Here is a 21316-nt window from a genome sequence, read left to right as displayed (position 1 = left end):
AAGTCCAATGTAAATTTTGACTATTCAGTTTCATCACTGTATACTATAGATATGACTTGGTTTTGGCTGCATCTTGAATCCACACTAGAATATAGTCATTGGTTGTTTGGGTATTTCCATGTTATCTTTTGTTATGATGGAAGCCCCTTCCTTCACCTTTTTTTTCAGACAGAGGTTGAGACTTCATTTCACGTGCCTCCAAGAGTGATAATTTTTTAGTAATTGTTTTGACACATTTTTAACAACTGCTTTAATTTAAAATTAAAAGAATTAAAAGATTACATTGGTATACCTCTGCACATCTGATGAGGTGGTATTTGTAATAATAAATGTCCATCCGTTTGTCCATATCTTTCTGGCACTAAACAGTACAACTATTTCCTCAGCTCGATTTGGCATCTACATTGACTGCCAGCAAATTTTGTACCAATTTTGACTCTTAAACATTCAAGATACCAACGAATTATATATTGACAAAATCTGTATCAAATAAATGTGGTTGCCTGGGATTATATTACTAAATTTTCTTGTTTTTGTCACTGGTTCGAGTCATCCTTGTATGATTTCTGAATTCACATGTATGAAATAATATGGTCAGTGAAATTTGCTGCAGTTGGACGCCTCTACTCCGTTCGCATGGAAGCGCCTTTTGACGCCTCTACTCCATTCGCATGGAAGCGCCTTTTGATGCCTGCTGTAAACATCAGCCATTTTAAGCCGGTTTTTCATAGTGCCACCTTCGGGGAAAAACCCCTATTAGATATTACATTCATTTCTGCGAATGACAATTACGTCAGATCACGTGGTCACTGTTTATGCACTGGTCAATGTCTACTATTTAAAGTAACTGGGTCGCAATCTCCACTTGCAGATTTCATTCAGTACGTACGAAGTTTTCATGATTAGAATCACGCCTATGAAAAATTCAATAACTTAGGTCAAGGCTCTGATGTTGATGTAGGCAGCAATTAGTTTTTATAAATTATCAAATTCAGATGACTTAGTGATGTAGACGCAGACGAAAAACTTGTAAATTTTGAGTATGAGAAATGGCAGCTACGGTTGGTCACATGGCCTCACTGACATGACGGTGAACAAGTTCTCTCAGATTTTCAAGCACATAAAATATTCTTCCATGAAAAATAATTACACAGCTATAACAATCAGAGTTTACTCTTAAATTTTTCCAACATAATACAGTGGAACCCCGCTATAACGCGCCCCGCCATAACGCGAATTCAGATATAACGCGGTCGTAGCATGGCTCCCGAAATTTCGTATATTCATTCACACATGGAGAAAAAAAATTTGGAGAAAAGTAAAAAAAAACAAAACAAGAAATTAACTTCATTTTGGGCATGAGATTAGTTGTGACTTTTAAAATAATATGATCGTGGCATGGTTCCTGAAATTTGAAATTCATTTACGTGTATTTTTATCGGACCGTGAAAATATTTGTTTAACGTACGAGAAATAGTGTGTAAAACGTTTATTATAATTTGGTGGAAGAATTCGCGTATGACTTTTAATAATAAACGATCGGAACTTAACAATTTATCCAGGTTCTTTAAGTGATTTTGGAGAAGTGATCCTGTATGAATTCTAAAATAATACGATATATATAACGTACGAGAAATAGTGTGTACAACGCTTGGCTTCTGAAATTTATCAATTTGAACAGGTTGTGGTGAAGCTCCGTATTCTACTCTAGAAGAGAAAACTGGTTTAATTAGGTTTTTGAATTGTTAAGCCGAAGTAAACATTATCGGAAGTGTTACTTATTACGGATCCATGAGTAAAGCCAGTAAATCGTCTTTGTGATTGTCTTCCATGAAATCTGTATACAGTCGTTGCTCAAACAATAGCCGACATGGGCTTCTTATTTAACTGCAATCACAGCCAAGCAGCAGACAAAGCTGTGGTTGATACAAGAGTCGCACAATTTAATAAACATCAAAGGACGAAAGCCGCCAACATGTATGCTGTGCTTGGCGGTGTGATCAAACAACAAACAGTTGAAAGTAAATAATATCCACTTTATTATCTGTGAATTAAAAGGGTATGAAATTGTACATCCGTTCAGCTTAATTTTGTTTTATATAAAAAGTGATTCGTAACCATTGCAGGCCTTCATTACTTAGTTATCGACCTTTATCTGTGTACGTTGTTTGCTTATATAAAAAAATATTTTACTGTTATGGAAAAGCAAGTTCAAAAACGCAAGTCGTTTTCTGCTAAAGAGAAACTGTATGCCCTAGATCAACTAAAGAAGGGCAAACAACAAACTCAGCTTGCCAGAGATCTAGAAATAAAAGTTATTTGCACGCTGAAATCATGCGTTGATTGTTAATTATTCTTGCAGTTGTCGCATATGATAAAATTTTAGCGGTATGAAATTTGTACAGACACCGTATGTAGACCCGGGAATAGCTGCATGCAATGACCGTACGATATCAGACGGCAAGTAAATGGTTTCAATATTTTGTTCATCCTATATTTTACACGACGAATTCAGACTATTACAAAATTATTGAATATTTTAAATCTGTACGATTTTCAATTAAATTACATCCATTATGGATGAACTGCATGCCACGACGGCACGGTAGCATACGGTGTTGATACACTTTTCATGATATAGCGATAGTCTGGTATTATCGGTCAATCTGTCAATCTGTATTATCGTTCAAACAAATAAAAATTAGTAAATGTTTTTAATGCACAGTAATAACCTATAAATATATTAGCCATATATTAGCCATCGATTATTTTGAATATATCTTAATTAATGCATTCCAGTTAATATTCATCTGATGATAAGCCGACTTTTGATCATTGTACATGTATACACGTATATGTTCTCGGAAAAAAAGTTAAATAGTGTGAAACCCCGCATTAACGCGACCCCGCTTTTAACGCGATCCGATTTTATGGACCCCGATCATCGCGTTATAGCGGGGTTCCACTGTAGATGTGTACCAAAAATGCAAAATGGTTAAAATTGCTGTTAAACGTAACATACACTACATTGCTGAACAGTTAACAGGCAGGCCCATGCATATGGAGTCGAATAGGTAACAGGTGTTCTATTTATAGCACGCTGCACTTTGTAACTATGCTCTATGAGGTAAAGAGTTAATAAACAGTTTTCTGATAGAATTATGCATCCTTTCATTCTCCATTACTCCAGCTCACCTTACAGTCTCTCAAATGCACTTTCCGATTACTCCAGCTCATCCTGCAATCTCTCCAGCTCACTGTGCGAGTACTGCAGCTCAGCATATGAATACAGCAGCTCATCCTACGATTTCTCCAACTTGCCTTCTTCAACTCCAGAGCTTCAGTGCTCAGAAACCAATTTTCATTCCACCCTTTGGTATATAAATTTCATCTCGCCTAGAAGCATCAAAATTCAATCTTGCAAATATTGTAATAACTTTTGTTTCTTCAATGTGTAACTATAAGCTACTTCTTGTAAACTCTTGCTTCACTTGTGTACATTTTCACCAAATTGTGAATACTCAGTGTTTATGTGTTATACCAGAACTGAAATGTGGTTGGGTTTTGTTTCTGCATACAGCATTACCCAAGAATATTTTATTTATGTCTTAAGTTATTTCAAAATGACTGAGTTTGGTTCAACCAATCCATCAGGATTAAGCATGATGCTACATATTTAAGTGGATCATGACGTTTTTACCTCTTTATACAAGATATGTGTTATGTGCTAATATCATATATGATTGTTAAGAAAGTTCTTTTTTTTAATAAGATTTATTGGAAATTTTTTTCTTTCTTTTTTTTTTAAATGTTACCAAGTTAGACAGTTTGGGAGTAAAAACAAATCATGTTTTTCATGAGTCACATTGTGATATTGCATGTATGCGCCTGGTTTGATACTATAAGTATGACCCTATTTTTTTGCGTCTAACTTTATTTTGAAGATAAAAGGAAATAATGACCATTTCCTGTTTTTTATCACTACTTTGAGAATGTATACTGTATAAAATCAGTTGATATGGCCATGCAATCAGTGCATTTCTACATTTGTGTTTGGTTGGCTTGTTTTAGAATGCCACATGTACTGTAACTACTACAGTAAACCAGGTTAGTAGAGGTAATGCAGTCAGTAATTTTGGACATCTAATTTTCCATTAATTTTAACTGTAAATTTCAGCAGCTTTACTGTAGTAAATTTTACAGGAGAAAATAATTTTTAATAATACGGTTAAGCAAAAACCGTGATAAATTAACATTCTGAAGATTTTGTGCATATCTGACCTATAAACAAAGGATGTGATCAGCCAGTGGTCTTTAATTATACAGTGTAACTCCATGATAGCATGCTTCATTATAGCACAAGTTTGGATGTAACAGATTGTGGCGTGGATTCAGAAAATGTATGTATTTGTAAATTTTCTTTTTTCAGAGTATGAAAACTAATGTGTAATATGTTAATTCTCATTTTGGGGAAGAGATTATATATGAATTTGGATATAACACGATTGTAACATGGCTTAGGAGATTTAACAGAAATTTTACCAATTTTTTTTGAAGAAGTGCAAAATTTTATGCCAGAATAAACAAGAGTTTGATTAATATTTTGGCAAGATTTGATGCATTGTTAAAAATAAAAATTGTCTTACGATTGCATCTTTCTTGATATGAAATAATGTTCAAATTTCTATAATTTGTTAATATTCATTTCAAAGGTGTCAGTAGTTGATCTGTGCCCTTTCATCTTAGCTCAGTTTTGAAAGAAGTCAGCTCATTGAAAAGTTGATAATCATATTATTAGTGAACTATAAACAATAAAAGCCAGCAAGTCTTTTCCGTTTTTCTTCAATATGTCTGCGGACAAGTTTTGCTCAAAGGGAAGAAAAGATTCTTATCCAAATTTATAATCAATTTCACTAGACTGCTCCGGTGGCCTAGTAGTTAGAGCGTCTGCCTCGGAAGCAGGAGGTCCTGGGTTCAAACCCCAGCCGAGTCATACCAAAGACTTACAAAAATGGTACTAACAGCTGCCTTGCTATGCGCTTGGCATTAAGAGGTTAGTGTTAGGACTGGTCAGCCTGGTGTTAGGATAATGTGACTGGGTGGGACATCATGCTGCATGTCTGTGGCATGATGCCCAAGTGCTAGACATCACTATAAACTGCCACACTGCAGACATCTTAGCAATATGACTGAAAAATTGTTAAAGCTATGTTAAAAATCCTAGTCACGCACACACACACGATTTCAGTAATTGCTAATCATCAATGTTAATTTCAGTACCAAAGATTATTACAATTATGGGGAAATGATATATAAAATAAAACAAAACAGAAACCAAAAAATAAAAACCATGATACAGCCACCAACACACACATGGCTCTTTGTGTTATCAATCATCTTGCAGTCAGTTGACCAGTGAGTACTGTACTGCATTTCCTATAATAATTACCCTGTTTTTTTTACACAATTATTCTTGCTGTAGATCAGTACCTTTGACCTTTTTCAACTGAATTATGTGTACTATTCAAGCCTAAATATAAGTATCTTTTTAAAGCTCTGTCTAAATTATGCATTTTATTGTTGGTCTGAAATCAGACCCATTATGAATGTTGCAAAAAAAACCCAAACAATCATGCATTTCACAAGCTTGTGTGAATATTCTAGCAAGAAATTAAATGGATTTGAATGGACCTAGCAAATAATGTTTTTTGTTTTGTTATAGAAAGTATGCTTCTTTTTGCTCAGTTGTGATGGAATTAATATTATGGATAAAGCAGATTTGACTGGCGAGTATACTTACACAACTATTTAAGCTTATGTTGCAGATTTCTTATAAATAAAAAGTAAATATTACACATGAAACTTCTGCTTTAAGTACTTGTTTAATATAGAACAAGTTGATATTTAATATGCATTGATTTAAGATGGTAACAGTGACAGTGAAGCAAGCATTTTAGCACCCACTTTTATTACCCCTCACCAATTTTTGGTGCATGCATTATTTTATTTAGCTAACTGACTTTGTTGATAACCGTATTTACCGTATATGTTGGGACACCATATGTGTTGCAACACCATAAAGTAATTTTTGTGCACTGTATGTTCTGGGACAAATAAAAAGAAATTTGAGCACCCACTTTTATTACCCCTCACCAATTTTTGGTGTATGCATTATTTTATTTAGCTAACTGACTTTGTTGATAACCGTATTTACCGTATATGTTGGGACACCGTATGTGTTGCAACACCATAAAGTAATTTTTTTGTGCACTGCATGTTGTGGGACAGATAAAAAGAAATTTGAGTCATAAGTTGTGGGACACCTTTTAAATCATTAAAAAATTACATGTAATAAAATGCACTCCAACTGAAATTTTATTTTAAAAATTAAAACTGTCCTTGAGATAAATTCTTTAATCCACTGCAGCAGTATCTCATCAACCCGATCCATCTCCTTCACTCGTATGATCCATTCTTAAATATTTTGTTAGCTTTCTTATGCCATGAAAAATTATGGTGGGAGGCAACACATCTCCTGAAGTGGAAACTGCAGGGACTAAAGTCAGATTTTTTTAACAATTTGCACCAGTTGTGCTAACTCTCACACTTTTAACCTCCATCTTATCGACAGTCCATCCAGGAGTGAGATCAAAGTATGCTGGAATTGCATACATGTTAATGATCATATTGCTGGCAAAATCATTTTTTCTTCTGGCCTTTATGAATTCATCAAATAATTTTATTTTCTCCAAATTTCTTGGCGATGCTGGGTCATCAATGTCCATGCATGAAGCGCTAAATTGTGTTACTTTTAAAACTGTTCCATGGTTTCAATTTCAGGGATCGTGTTGGGTTTCACCAATGTCACAAATATAGATTTTTTTCCCTTATTGCTAACAAAATATACCATCTGGTGATCTTTTCGGCAACAACATTTTTGGCTATTACAATTGTATATACAGTCTTTGGTTTGGAGTTGAGAAATTCAATGGCACCAAGACAGGAAAAGCCACAAACTTGGATATAAAATTGCAATGGAATCTGTTGTTACCTAAAGAATTCTTTTGTTCCTATTGACAAATCACCCTAACATGGCATTGTTCTTTCATAATCCTCTTATGCTGATGTCTGGCCTTAGTGCCCTGTACTGTAATATAACCCAATTAGTCATGCTACCTGACTAGCTACAATCGACCACCTCTGAAGGTGGGAAATGAATGAGTACATTCCTTTTGAAAAATGTACCAGAAAAATTAGTTTTCCAGAAACTTCAAAGAAAACTGATTACCTCTGAAGCATTGATCGTTCTGTATATATACTGAGCAAATGAAAAAAATGGTGTCTCCATCAATGTTTTATGATCATTTGATGTTGCCACTGCAATAACAAATGGGCATTCATTGGGTCCTTCAAAGAACACCTTTAGCGGCGCCTTCAATAACACATGAATCTTCATCAAAGCAAGACGATGAGACCTTTGATCAAAGAATTTCGGCAACAAACTTAAATGAAAGCATTGTTTCTTTGTTCATAATGGTTGGAGCATATTTATTGTGCCATGAAAGTTTTCTGTTTGCAAAAAAATGTTCAGCTTATCATTGCTATCAATGGTGATATGTTGTTGTGGGGTTTAACACCATTTTTCAGCACATGATAGGGTATACATGGCGGCCAATATTAATGGTGGAGGAAGAACCCAGGAAAACCCTGGAAAGAACCATTGACCCACAAGAAGTTACTGGCAAGCTTTCTCACATACCCACATTGGCTGAATCCGTCGATGGTGATATTAAAGCTCCAATATTTTGAAATTATAAATATCTGGCCATCAAGTTAAATGAAGGTGGACATCTTGCAAGAATGTGGAACTTTTTAATTTGTTCTTGTTTTCATTTCCCTATGAATAGCCTCATCCCCTTGTAAGCCTTGGCATCACAGTAGTTGTCTCTGGCTGACCAAATTCGAGGCCAATTTAAGTACATGTAGCATATAAACAGCTATACAGCCACATGCCACTAGGATAATAATAATCAGAGTGAATTGTTTTGGGAAATGTGTCTGTTGACAATAGGTTATAAATCAAACAAGGACTAATGTTTTTTGTATTTATATATATGTTTTAGTTATTTTCTAACGTATTTGACTGATACATGAATTTTCTAACATATGATTGAATATTCAAATTCATGGATATTTTTTACACAGTCAGATGTAAGTTGTCAATATACAAGTGCATTTCGGACTAGAACTCTTCACTGAATCAAAATTTCCATTTTTTTTCACTGCCAAAATCCGAGCCACTGACAACAAGTCATCTCTTAAAAATTTCACTTTATGCAAAATTTTAATTTATTTTCAGCCCCCCCCCCCCACTTGTCTAAACATCTGCTTATGTCAACAGTGTTATCTTTGTCCTGAGGATGTCGAGATAAATGGATAGTACAGTAAAACCTGTCTTGAGAGACCAGGTTCTCCATGTACAGATTTATTGAGCATATAGTGTTATGACCTGTTATGAGAGACTATTATGTTTTGGCAGAAGGGGTGGTCTTTCAAGACATGTTCCACTTTATTATGAAAACGGCAACATTTTTTGAAAATTGGCAACAAAATATTGAGGTTGGCGATATTTTTGGCGACAACTTTTTTAAAACCAGCACCATCCTTGAATTTATTTTCGAAAGTCCTGTGAATACTGGTGGAAAGGAACCAAAGTTAGCTTCCCTATGTCGGCAGACTTTGTATGTTCCAAACAAAATCAACAAAAAGAAATAGGCAAAATTAAAGAATCCATAGTTGGCTTCTGTGGTCAGCTGCATTGTAATTAAATGACCTTTGTATTGATATCCTTTAATATAAAAAAATTGGCTTAAAAGTATCCAAAGTCTGCTTGCTTTGTAATAAAATAACCTTTGTCTTTGTTATTATGTTGGTAATTTCAAACAATGAGTTTTTTGCTTGCTGCCACTTGTGTTTATTCACCACCTGAGCTTCTATTTGCTTGGCATTTGTAGTACAAATGGGCATTGATGTCTGCCAGTAAATAGTATATCTAGCAATAACTTGCTTTAATAATACTTTTTGTAACCCTAGTGAAAAGATTGTCATTTGCACTCAAGTGAATGTGTTTTCAAATAACGATTTTATTTGCAAAATTCTGACATATAATTGACCTAGATATAATACAATCTTGGTTAATTTGCACCTAACACATTGTCATGCATGAATGGCACATGCCTTCAAGCAGTTGGTTGATTATTTCCCTCTTGCATGCGATTTTGTTGGATCCAGTTTTCAGTTGGATAACATACTCAAACCTTCGAGTACAACCTAACATGATTTGTTCATGTCATTGAACAATGTGTTGCGTGTTATCTGACATAAGTGATACATGCTAAAGTATGGATGCCTACACTACATATATGAAGTTTGTGGATATATTCTATTCTTTAATTCTCACAATGAAAAAAATAGAGGAATAAATGATAACAGTACAAGGCTGGTTTCATTTAATTATCAAATAAGCATTTTGCTTTTCTATTTTATTGCAACGTGCTGTTGGGAGTGCAAATTCAAACACAGATTTCTTTTGATCCTTAAGTCATGGGACATATGACCTACATGAAAAAAAGTTGCACGATAAGTTCTGGGACAGGAAAATAATTATTTTATTGTGTCACAATATATACAGTAAATATGATATAGCATGATTTAGTACATAACACAGATTTTATGGACCCAAACCATCATGTCATAGTGGGGTCACAATGTACATAGCAGTACAAAGTAAAATAAAATCCAAATTAGGATTACACATATAAGCACTTAATTCATAATTGTCAGAGATACCAGTAACTGTTAAAAATATATACCAGCTATTAATGTTTTGCCCGAGAATATCAACATTTATTTGTATGTGAGAGAACATGATTTGTTGCATAATAACGTAAAAATATGGAACTGCAGGTAGAATATATACCTGCATCCTACCCACTGTACTCTTAATACACAAATGAATTTTGTCTGAAGGAATTTCAGGCTTCCAAGGTTTTAGTGTTCAGGGTTCAGCAATGCAACTAGTTATTTAAAATACAAGAGTGATATTGTCCAGTCTTCAAGAAAATGACCACATTTCTGTTGTAATACTGTCAAGCACAATGCTACAGTTTGTATGATTTTTTGAAACCCCATGCTTCACAATGGGGGTGGAGAGGATTAAGAAAGAACTGTCCACATTTCTGTGTAGGTACTGATGGAGTTGCTGCATCATCGCAGAGAGAATAGCTGTACAACCATTTTCTCATGGAGTCACATCCAATGACTACATGGAGTGGACATGGTCTCGATAATATCAATGTGATTACTCTTTATGACCCCTGTAGGCTTGCTCTAAGGAGGTTCAGAGAGAGGCACCAATTTAACTACATGTACATAATTATCTCTTTTGGAAGCAATATGCTTGATTTTTTATTCTGAATACTGGTGATTATTCAGTTATAAATATTTCCTAGCTCTAACAATTATAATGTATGAAACATAATGCCAAAACAAACTTTAGGTAATATTAACATAATGATATGCCTTACACACTTTATTAATACTACAGTTTGCACAATAAATCTGATGATTGTTTCTTGATGCTACATTATCAGACTCTTAAGATGCATTCATATTCTTATTTCTCTTGCAGTTTGCATGGTATACATTGTAGTGATCATACGAAGGTCAGCAATATTGTATGCTCTGCAGTGAATTTATTTTGTGTTATCAAAATAAATGATCAAAATAAAGATAACTGATTCATCCAATGGTAACTGGTTATAAATAATTCTTGATGTTTCAATCTTTCCATGCGTAGTCTTCATTCATTGGGTGTTAAAATGTCAATGAATAATGTTGACCAGCCCCTCCATGATGGTATTGCCATCTGTGTGCCTGGTAAGGCACATTGGTGATTTGCAGGTATTATCATGATCATTCTTCACTTTGGAAAACAATGCAAGTAATTCTGGTTTATTTTACAGAAGATGTCACAGGAGAAAATCATCCCGAGGTGTGCTGGAGCAGTCATCCAAATTTTACAGAGAAATATTTTGGTAAATTTACTTTATCATGCTGTGTTTTTCATTTTCTTATATTTTCTAGTTATTTTACTGCTTAACTGACTCCTGGCTGCTCGGAAAATCAAATGAACTGTACTACTTTATCAAGATTTTTTCCTCCATTTTTTTTCTCATACTATTTGAAGGTTTTAGAGCAGACTACAGGTATGGGTTCTATCTATCTCATTTTTATTCCCTATAATTGACAAAAGAGGAAGGGGGGCCATCACATTTCACCTCCTTTGTCAAGATTGGATAAACCAGTCTAATTGTGAAGGACAGAGGAAGAGTCGAATAGTCCTGTATCAACCATGTGAGGGGAAATATGACAATGAACCCACAATCATAAAAGTCTCCTTGTCAAAGGAGAGAGGCTGGAAAAGATAGTCCTGTAATGCTCCAACTGCAAAGACAGGATGATGAACAATCAATTAAGTCGACTCTAATGAATTCCTAGAAGATTCGGTTGTGTCTGACCTTTCCCTAATGTGGAGGCCCAATCTCCATCTGTCACTTTGATCATGTGATGAAAGATGAGGAAGTTTGAACTTTTTACAAGGTTGTTAACAAAGTTTACTTCCTTCTGCGTCAGTTCTGTGTCTAAAAATAGACCATATAATGTTCACACAGAGCTTTTACAGAAGTTATTGCAAGGTAAGGGCTACCCAAGCAGCAGAAAGAGTTGGCCTGTACCCTTTTCTACAATTTGGGCACTTGATTCTGTCTCCTGTTCCTACATGCCCTCAAGATTCCAACACTTGATTCTTGTTTCTTCGGTAACTGTATCAGCAGAATATGAGCCAGACTTTCTGTTAACTTTGTAGAGTAAATGGAACGCAAGGCTTATGTTCTAGTTAAAATGGCCTTACGCGCTAGCTCATTGCCTGATTGACCGCCCAAGAGCTGAGCTATTAGTAAAACTGGTCCCTGGCCAAAGTCATCGTCCTGTCCAAACCTTCAAAACGGAAGTCCAATCTGGAGAGGTCTGTGCGTACTGCTGCTAAGTGTTTTATGTAGGCATTTCAACAGAATTGTCCATCCCAATTGAAAACTCCCTTGTCACCTGCTTTCTCAAGATATAAGAGCTTGAAGAGCCAAGGATCCCATCTACTTTCTTGGTTTAGGTGGGTGAGGTAGTTGATCCTAATGAGTTGCAACCTGTGCTGCCAAGCCTCTCTATTTCTAACATCCCAGTAGGTGACAGATTGGGCCTTTTTCAGTGACTTACTCAGACCAAACAAATGATGCATGGATCCTTTCCACAGCATTACATTGTTCCTGGCTTCAATTCCATGATCCTCCACCATTGTTAAGGACCACCATTTGGTTTCATCCAATCAAATTGGAATCCTTAAGGGAAGAGGTGTACAAATTTCTTACTTCCTAGGAAAGAGTGCAGTAGAGAGAGTAACATATATTCATACTCCTGGAATTTATTTATAAATCTCACTGGTCTAATAGAAAGGGGGAAAGTATTAGCTTATCATCAGTCAGTCTTGATTACACAAGGTTTATTAGGTGAAATACTTAAAGACGAAGACAGCCATCTCAGTCAGGAGAGCCATAAGGGTTTCAGTAGACTTACAAAGGTTGTCAACCTTTTCATCCCATTCTTTCATGAAACAAAGTCAAGGTCTGACCACATTTTTGTTATCCTTAACATTTTGGCTCTTTGAATTAATCTGAACCAGAAGGCACTATGACTCTATGTATAAGTGATTGCAAGCTACTGTATGATAATAACCATGATATCAGTTTCCAGCTATTTTCTTTCGTATTTGGATCAGGATTTTCTTTAGAAATATCAATGATGCTAGTTTAGCTCCTATGACATCATTGTAAGTGGCTCCTCACTTTGATTTGGTACTGTGGAATATTCATGAAAGCATAACTATAATCATGCTGGAAAGGCAGAAAAAGCACTTTGCTGCTTCAAAGTGTGTTGGAGAGCACTAATTGACTAAAATCCCAGAAACTAAGTGTTCTGCACACAGTCACTATTATTTTGTGGGCTTTGTTGTAAAAGGGTTTGATGTACAAGGATTAATCCGCTGGTAGAGCAAAATGCCCAAAGTGCAGCTCAACTTATTATTTTGCTTCTGGCATCCTGGTGGAGCATTTTCAACCATGCACAATTACTTCGCATTAAAAGATAATAATAGTGAGGTTAGTTTTAACTTAATTCGCTTGCTCCAGCATGACTCCATTTCTACATGTTTTGTGTTTTTCACTCTGTAAGAGTTGGGGTACTTTATAATGATGTAAAATTGAATATTCACTGCATTAATAGAAACCTTGTAATTATTGGGCTCTGTTTGTATTTGTTACAAGTTGGATCTGTGTCTCAGTTGGCTGCATGCATTGCAGACAAGAGGACATATTTGAATGAATGAGTAAACATGCATCTTTGAACCAAAACTGTTTCAGATGCAGTTGAGTTAAATGTGTTCTTCAGTAAGGGATGACTTTATTAGGCAGCCCCCGAGTGGCCGAGTGGTCTAAAATGCTCACTGTTATGGATCATTGCCATCTAACCTCTGTCTGCATGGGTTCGACTCTCAAGTTTGGCCAGTGTGGGTTTGTGAGAAAGCTTGCCAGTAGCTTCTTGTGGATCGGTGGTTCTTTCCAGGGTTGTCCCGGGTCCTTCCTCCATCATTTATACTGGCCACCATGCATAGCCTATCTTGTGCTGAAAAATGCATTAAACCCTACAACAACAACAACAACTTTATTAGGCTTGCTGCAGAATATAGGCCCTGATCATTTCATCAGTAAATAAGGTGTACAGATTGAAGGTTATGAGCTGTGGATGAAATCATTTCCTTCACAGATATGTTCTGAAATCAGCATTAGTTTCAAGTCACAGGAAAAGAAACTGACATTTCTTCATTTGGGTTTCAGACTTTCTTGTTGGATTCAAAATGCCACTGACAGAAATTACTACATAATTATATTCATAGAGATTAAAGTATATTGGGACATTTTAATGTTCATTAAATTGAGTAGGATGATAATTTCTTATTTATTTTGTTGTTTTTGCAGAAGTTAGCCTTCAGTGTCCTTTCACAGACTGAAACTATATCATTTGCCTGAATGCCCTGCTGATCAGGTTTTAGTGAGGATGGACTCTTTCACATGCAGTCATTCACAAATTTCCAGTAGTCTGAGTTTCTAATTAAAGTTCATGGGTCATTTTTTGCAAATAGTTTCACTTTCATAAGTTCCAAACTTTCATTCACACAGTTTTTTATTAAGTGCATTGATACAGTTAGAGTTATTTCTTTATGAGATGTGGGATTTACAGGTAATTGCCCTTTATTTTTCAGGAAAATTAACAGATGAGCAGGTCTGGGAGGAGATAAGAAAATGGCTGGATGAACGTCCAGAGTATATCAAGAAATATCTTGGTAATATTTAATTGTTGTTTTCTTATGCAGCTGTTTTTCCTTTTCTTACCACCCAACTGTCTTTCTGCTTGCTCCTCTTTCAGTCATAGCATGTTTTATTTGCATATGTGTTAGAATGTACTATATTATTGTAGTATTACTGAACATCAATTGCATATATGTGGCTTGATTTTATGATTGTGTTAGGAATTGTTTGATTGAGATATTTCCATCTTGGACATTTCCTTGATCTGTTTCCCATCTTGTATTATTCAAGTTGGAGTGCTGCCCTAGCAACGAATTATTAGGTAAATGTGAATTACAGTAAGTACAATAAGAACTGCAGAGGATGCACTTGGACACTGAGACTGAAATTCATAGAAACCAAGGAAAGAAGCAGTTTGCATGGGTCCTTTACAAGATGCTTTCCCTGAAACATATAGAAGTCACAGCAAGGGAGCAGTTTTTTATGGTTGTCCCATAGCTGCTTACTCAACAAACAAAACTGAGACATGTGGAGCCCAAGGTGAGAATACATTTTTCAGTGGTTCCTTGCAGGAACTGTGGACATTCAAGCAAATAAAGATGGAGGGACCAAGCCCATAATAAACCAAGACTGCAGGCATCATACATCCAATTAGAGATGGAGATACTTTGTAGTAGGTTGTCGACCATTAAGCATATGAATGAACTGCTTAGGGAGAGGCATATTACTGATGGTGAATATCATGGAATTCTGAAAGCATTACTGGTAGCCAGGGAACGGCAGGTGCTTCCTATGGCCAGAACCCTTATGCCAACCTGACCATACTTGCAGCACTATTTTGTGACCAGGCTGATAGTAGCCCTGCCAGGCAACTGGTTCCAGCCCATAGTAGTCAGGCCAAACCAATCACTCTACTTGCCTTTGAGAGGCAGCAGGGTGGCAGCAACATATCTTTGTAAGGCTGCTGTGCTGTGTTGCATGCCTGGTTCAGACTAGAAGCAGATGCAGCTTGCTTGGTGCCATGGCTGCTTATGTGGGAGGTTCACTTAACATGGCGATTGTCAGCATAAAGTTCAACTTCATTCTCTTGACTAAACTTGAAAAGGCCATGACAGGCTAACTGTAAGACAACAACATTAAAGTGACACAGAACTGCAATCATATGGCCTGAAGAGCCAGAGACACTGGTCACTTAAACCGTCACCACAGTCCAAGAACACATTGAGAGATATATTTGAGAGTGCTGTGGATGGCACTTTTCTTTGTGCTGAGCTTGAACTTCAAATTTGACAGTAATCCTCATTTCACTTGCAGATCTACATTCTACCACCAATATGTGATCTGCCAAGGTCTTGACCCCCAGGGGATTGTCTTTCCAGTGGGAAAATGAAGTGAAAACAAGTTTGAGTGTTACAAGCCAGACATTGCAGTCAGTGTTTATGGCTGGCAAAAGGGTTTCTACCTGCAGCGCATTGGTGGAAAAGAAAGACGACACAATGTGGTCCTGCTGCTGCTCAGTGATAGCAAAAGACAGCACTATGTCTGGATCAAGTACATTTCCAGCATGGTTCACCACCACACATAAATAAATCACATCTGCCTATGATGTCTATATGTCTTCATTAGGGCCAACATTTTGGAGACCTACAAAACCAACTGCAGTGGCATAAGCACCTACTACACAGTAGTTACATGAGGCATTGACTGTGCTCATTGAAGAAGACCCTGACCATGTGAATCATGTGAATGGTAAAAGCAGCACACAGCAGACTGGTCTCCTGTGGTTTTTGCTACAGTCATCTGCAGTGATGGAGCTGCCAAAGAGCCAGTATTGTGCTGTGACAAAGAAGCAGTCACCACATTTATCTGGAGCCTTGAGTATGAGATGGAGGATATCTCTGCAGTGTTTGCAAACCTGGTCAGGCTGGTTATGGACATTGCCATCATGAAGTCTTTTCAGAAGGCAAAGGGCTGCATACCCCTGTGGAAAATAGAACATTTGAGGAACCACTGCCTTATTATAAGTGAGTACCATGATGTGGCCCAGAGAAAGCAAAGGTTCCAGTCATGTTCCACAACCTGTGCAGCAGTTATGGCATTTTCTTGATGTAGACCATTAGGATACTCTCTTTGGTCCGCATCAGTGACACCTACAACATGGAGAAGTATATGGCATTCTCTCGGGAGCAGCCACACTTTCTAGACAGTTGCCAGTTCTATAATATCAGCCTGGAGAAGCTGACTACCAACCTACCCAAGGAGGCATTCCACATCACAAGCCACAATTATCTTTCAGTAACTGAATGAAATTGCTAATAAACTAAGAAAGTAATAGTTGTCTGAAAACACATCCTTGTCCAGTCCCCTGGCATGCTACCAAAACACTTGGTTAAGCCTTTGCTTGATTTGAATTTGAAATGGTTAAAAATTTCTCATTCATACCTTTTGAAGCAAGATTCTCCTAAAATTTAACATGTTTGATTTAATTTGTAAATTCCCTGCTGACCAAGGTTTAGAGAGGGCTTGTTGACATGCATTTATACACCACTTTCTAGTAATTAAAGTATATGACCCAATTTTATATACAGTTTCACTTTTGGAAGTTCCAAATTTTCATTCCCACTGTTGTTAGCTACATTGATAGAGGTAAGAGTAGTTCTTCATGGGGGGCCCCGAGTGGCCAAGTGGTTTAAAGCGCTCACCGTTACGGATCACTGCCATCTCACCTCTGTCTGCGTGTGTTCGAGTCCAAGGCTCGGCTAGCGTGGGTACGTGGGAAAGCCTGCCAGTAGCTTCTCGTGGGTCGGTGGTTTCTCCCTGGGTTTTCCAGGGTTCTTCCTCCACCAGTTATGCTGGCCACCATGTATAGCCTATCTTGTGCTAAAAAATGTGGTTAAACCCTACAACAACAACAACAAGTTCTTCATGAGATATAGAACTTACATGTAATTAAGAGTTTAATGTTGCTTTTTCAAAGTTTATTGTGGTTTAAACTGTCAGTTGCCAAATCCCATGTTAAACTCAGAACAACATTAATCTCTTATAAATGGAATTCTTATAATTTTATTGATTCTTTTATTTTTATTTTGCTTCTTTACAGATATTTCATGTCAGCTTTAGAACCTTATTTGAGCATATGAATTCTTGTTTAGGGCTTCTGCTGTATTGCTATTTTTAGAACAGGGGATTCTCTGTCATTAACATAATAGCTACATCAGCATCTATCAAGCAATCCTACCAGTGTTAGACAATAAAAGGATTTGAACATTCATCACCACTATCTCAATATTTTATCTAACTTGGCGCATATTCTGAGTAGAGGCTCACTATGCAAAGGAATGGATGACTTTGCATTTGTTTTGTTGGACATAGAAATGACTTTTTGATATAATGCTTTCGTTGAGTTCTATCGGACTAGTGAGCAAACAATTTTTGTTTCTTTAAATCAATTTTCTTTTATTGTTCGTCGCTATGATAGGATACATACAGGGGTGACTTACAAATGAAATTAAGACTATCAGTAAATGATTATAGTAATAAGGGTTTAAGAGTCAAATGAAGTAAGACATCAACATTTACAGTTGCAATTGAGAGATATACAGTATCTATCTCCGACTCATCCGTATCCTAAACCTCCAAAATTGTATCTCTCAGGGTTGGTGTCTTACATTGTAGGACTACAGACCTGCCAACCCTTATGATTTTGCTGTAAGCCTTAATAAAATTACCCTTAAAATACAGAATTATGGCATACAAGCAAAAACTATGAAAAAAATGATTATTACCCAAAAATCCAGATAATTGGTTCATCCGTGTTTGATTTGGGTATTGGTTTCATATTAGAATTAGTGAAACTAGTCAGGCAACCAGATTAACTTTGCAGCAGCACCCCAGATGCTCTAAACTGCACTTATTTGTTAATGCGAATTGTTTGCATGATCAAACTGTTGATTATAGAACTTTTGTAAAATGGTGTCCAGAGAGCGATGCATGTTTAGGACAAAAGGGAAAATAAGGTTCTAGAAAAGTGTTAATAATCAACACAAGAATAAAAATCAGTATTCAAATTCTTATCAATAAAAGCTGGAAAAAACACACTTACATTTACTGGACATCACATGCCAATTTGAGTATGTCTCGTGGCGGGAGATATAATTGCCATCGTCATGTGAAATGGACATTTTTTTTCCAAGCATTACGTTAAGTTGAGAGATAGCAACAAGCCAGTGAGTTAGTTGCATAGGGTTTGGAAACAAAGTTTGTGCAACTGTAAAAGTGGTAAATAAAGTCAACTCGTACTTTAAAAACTTTCCAGTTGAGCATAATGTTTATCATCACTTTGTCAAACTTTGAATTACATTTTCCATCTTTACAATAGCAGTTATTGATATTTTGTTACACCTTACTGAAAACTGGTGAATCTTACAGAAAAAAAATCAACTGCCTTACTGAGATGGACTTGTCAGGGTTCAGACTTGGCAGGTCTGGGACTATGACTCCAACTGTTATAATGTTAATGTTTGAACCCCACCCATTTCCCAATCACATGTAGCCATTTATCTGTTGTTTTAATTTCATTTGTAACAAGCCACAGTGAAAGACCAAGATCTAGCATACATGCTTCATTATTTCTCTTCAGTTTTATATTAAATCTAGAAGAAAAAAAAAGAATTATTTATTTTCAGAAAAATATTATGTTATTTGATTAAGTCAAAATCAGGTTATTAAATTTTTAGAATATGATATAAACCTGCCAACATTTCTATTTCGTTGTTAGGGCATGCAGTGTGTATGCCCTCTGTTTTAATGTTTAGATTAGTTTCTTTGCACATGACTCTATTTATGGAAGTTGTTTTAAAGTAGTTCTCCATACATTTTATACAGAAATAAATGCAGCTTGGTCTGATCACATGGTTATGGTTTGAAATCATCTCTGCATTTAACAACTAATATAGTTGCAGTTATTTGGCTTTTATTTTGCAGGAAAATCAGCAGAGGAGCAGATAGGGGAAGAGATCCTAAAATGGCTGTACAATCATCCAGAGTATTTCAAAAAATATTTTGGTAATGTTTAATTACTGTTTTATTATTCAGTTTTGTTTAACTCTTATATATATATATACATTTTTCACCACCCATATGTCCCTCTGTTTGCTTCTCTTTATGTCATAGCATTTTATTTGCATGTATGTTTTGATATATTATTTATTACTGAAAATCACGATTTGGATTTTTGTTGCCCCAGGGATGAAATATTATGTAAAGGTAAATAACAGGTCCCTGTAGGCCTTTGACACTGTGAGTCATGCAGAAAAAGTCTTAATCTTAAGAAACTGGCTGTTCTGCGAAGAGACCTGGGAGTCCAGGTCATTGAGGATGAGAAAGTTCATTATTGGGTATAAAATCATTAGTCCTAAAATGATAGCATTTAAGGTAAATTAATGCCGTTTTACTCAATACAGGTTTATTAAGTTAATTTAGTTTTAATATATTAAACCATTTGGACCAAATTACCATATTTATCCAATGATAAGTCATGACAGGATGATCGGTTGTGTTTAATACATAGGATCTCTTTTATCTGACAATAAGCACACTCCCTACTCTTGATAGTTTTGTTAATACTTTACTAGTCTTTTGCCCAGGATTTATCAAGGAAGTACTATTGATTGATTTTTGTTTAGTGTAATCTTCTTGACTTTTTTATAATGATGATATGATTAGGTTTTCTTGCAAAGAACAGTTTGTTTTTTAAAACATTTAGGTAAAATGTGCATGCAGAGGACACAAGTTTTTATGAAACTGATGGTTCAGTTATTTTGGATCTACGATACAGGATGCAAAAACTTGAAATGAATGGGGTTGAATGAGTAATAATATTTACGATCCAAGATACTTTATTTAGTGATCGAGGCCTATACTATATTTTAATGATTTAAGCATATTGTATCATTCTGTTGGATATTTGCTTCTTTGAACATGTAACAATGTACACAGTCAATCGAATGCACATGTATACACCTGTAGGAACCTCTCACTAAAATTTAACAAAGACAGTTCCTTAAACACAGCTTTAAAATTTATGTTAACTGTTCAGAAAAAGTACCCTCGATATAGTCATTGTTTGTATTGTCCTCTAAATTATTACAAAGAAAACTTTAATGTACATTTTGACAGAAAATATACATTTTCATCTTATTCCTCAGCATGTAAATTTATGTTATGAACTCTAAACTCCAGAGGAAGTAACCAAGTAGTCTACAATATTTACACCTTCATTAACTATTCAGTGTAAAATTAGTCAAAATCGTCATGCAGTCTGCCATTTTAAAATGTGTATTCCAAAATGTACAACACATTTCTTCAAAGGATTTGCAAAAATTGTTATTTCTATTGAAAAGAAATCCCTATTTCTTGCTTTTAAAATTGCCTGCCAAAATCTGTTGTGTGTCTGGAAAAAGTGATTTCTCACACACATTCTCACACACATTACAGCCAAAATCGTAATGCAGACTGCCATTTGAAAATGTGCTTTGGTTGTGAATGTCCCTGGTGCCTTCTACCACATGTGTACTACTTCTTCCATTCCTGAACATATGCCACCCACCCACCATTGTTTAGATCACCATCTGCATCTCTTATAAATGTGTACTCTGTGTTTTATGCTAAATGTGAGTATAAAACCTTGCTCTGGTCCTCGTAATGTCACGCTGTTGTCATGAGTATTAATGAATTAGTCGATGAGTTCATCTAAAAACATCAACAGTTCTACAAGCCCAGGGACATCATCATTAAGTGGAAAGATGTTCACATGTTAGCTATTATTGTGCAATATTCATTTT

General features: G+C 35.8%; 1 protein-coding gene and 1 non-coding gene across 3 annotated transcripts in view; both read left to right on the top strand.

Annotated features, from left to right (window-relative positions):
- Positions 1-21316, top strand: part of LOC149793187 (uncharacterized) — a 116592-nt gene that overhangs the window by 24813 nt on the left and 70463 nt on the right. For both annotated transcript variants that reach the window (XM_089967141.1, XM_089967142.1), the window contains exons 5-7: positions 11025-11096; positions 14429-14509; positions 19458-19538. In XM_089967141.1, the coding sequence (XP_089823267.1) occupies positions 11025-11096; positions 14429-14509; positions 19458-19538 (234 nt within the window). The remainder of the gene's footprint in view (positions 1-11024; positions 11097-14428; positions 14510-19457; positions 19539-21316) is intronic.
- Positions 4917-4993, top strand: Trnap-cgg (transfer RNA proline (anticodon CGG)). The gene has a single exon. It is a non-coding gene; the product is annotated as a tRNA-Pro (tRNA).

This window comes from Sinohyriopsis cumingii, chromosome 8 (assembly GCF_028554795.1).
Source record: "Sinohyriopsis cumingii isolate HCF-2022 chromosome 8, ASM2855479v2, whole genome shotgun sequence".
Taxonomy (NCBI): Eukaryota; Metazoa; Mollusca; class Bivalvia; order Unionida; family Unionidae; genus Sinohyriopsis; species Sinohyriopsis cumingii.
Note: the sequence above shows the minus strand (reverse complement) of the source record. Positions and strands in the feature narration are given on the sequence as shown.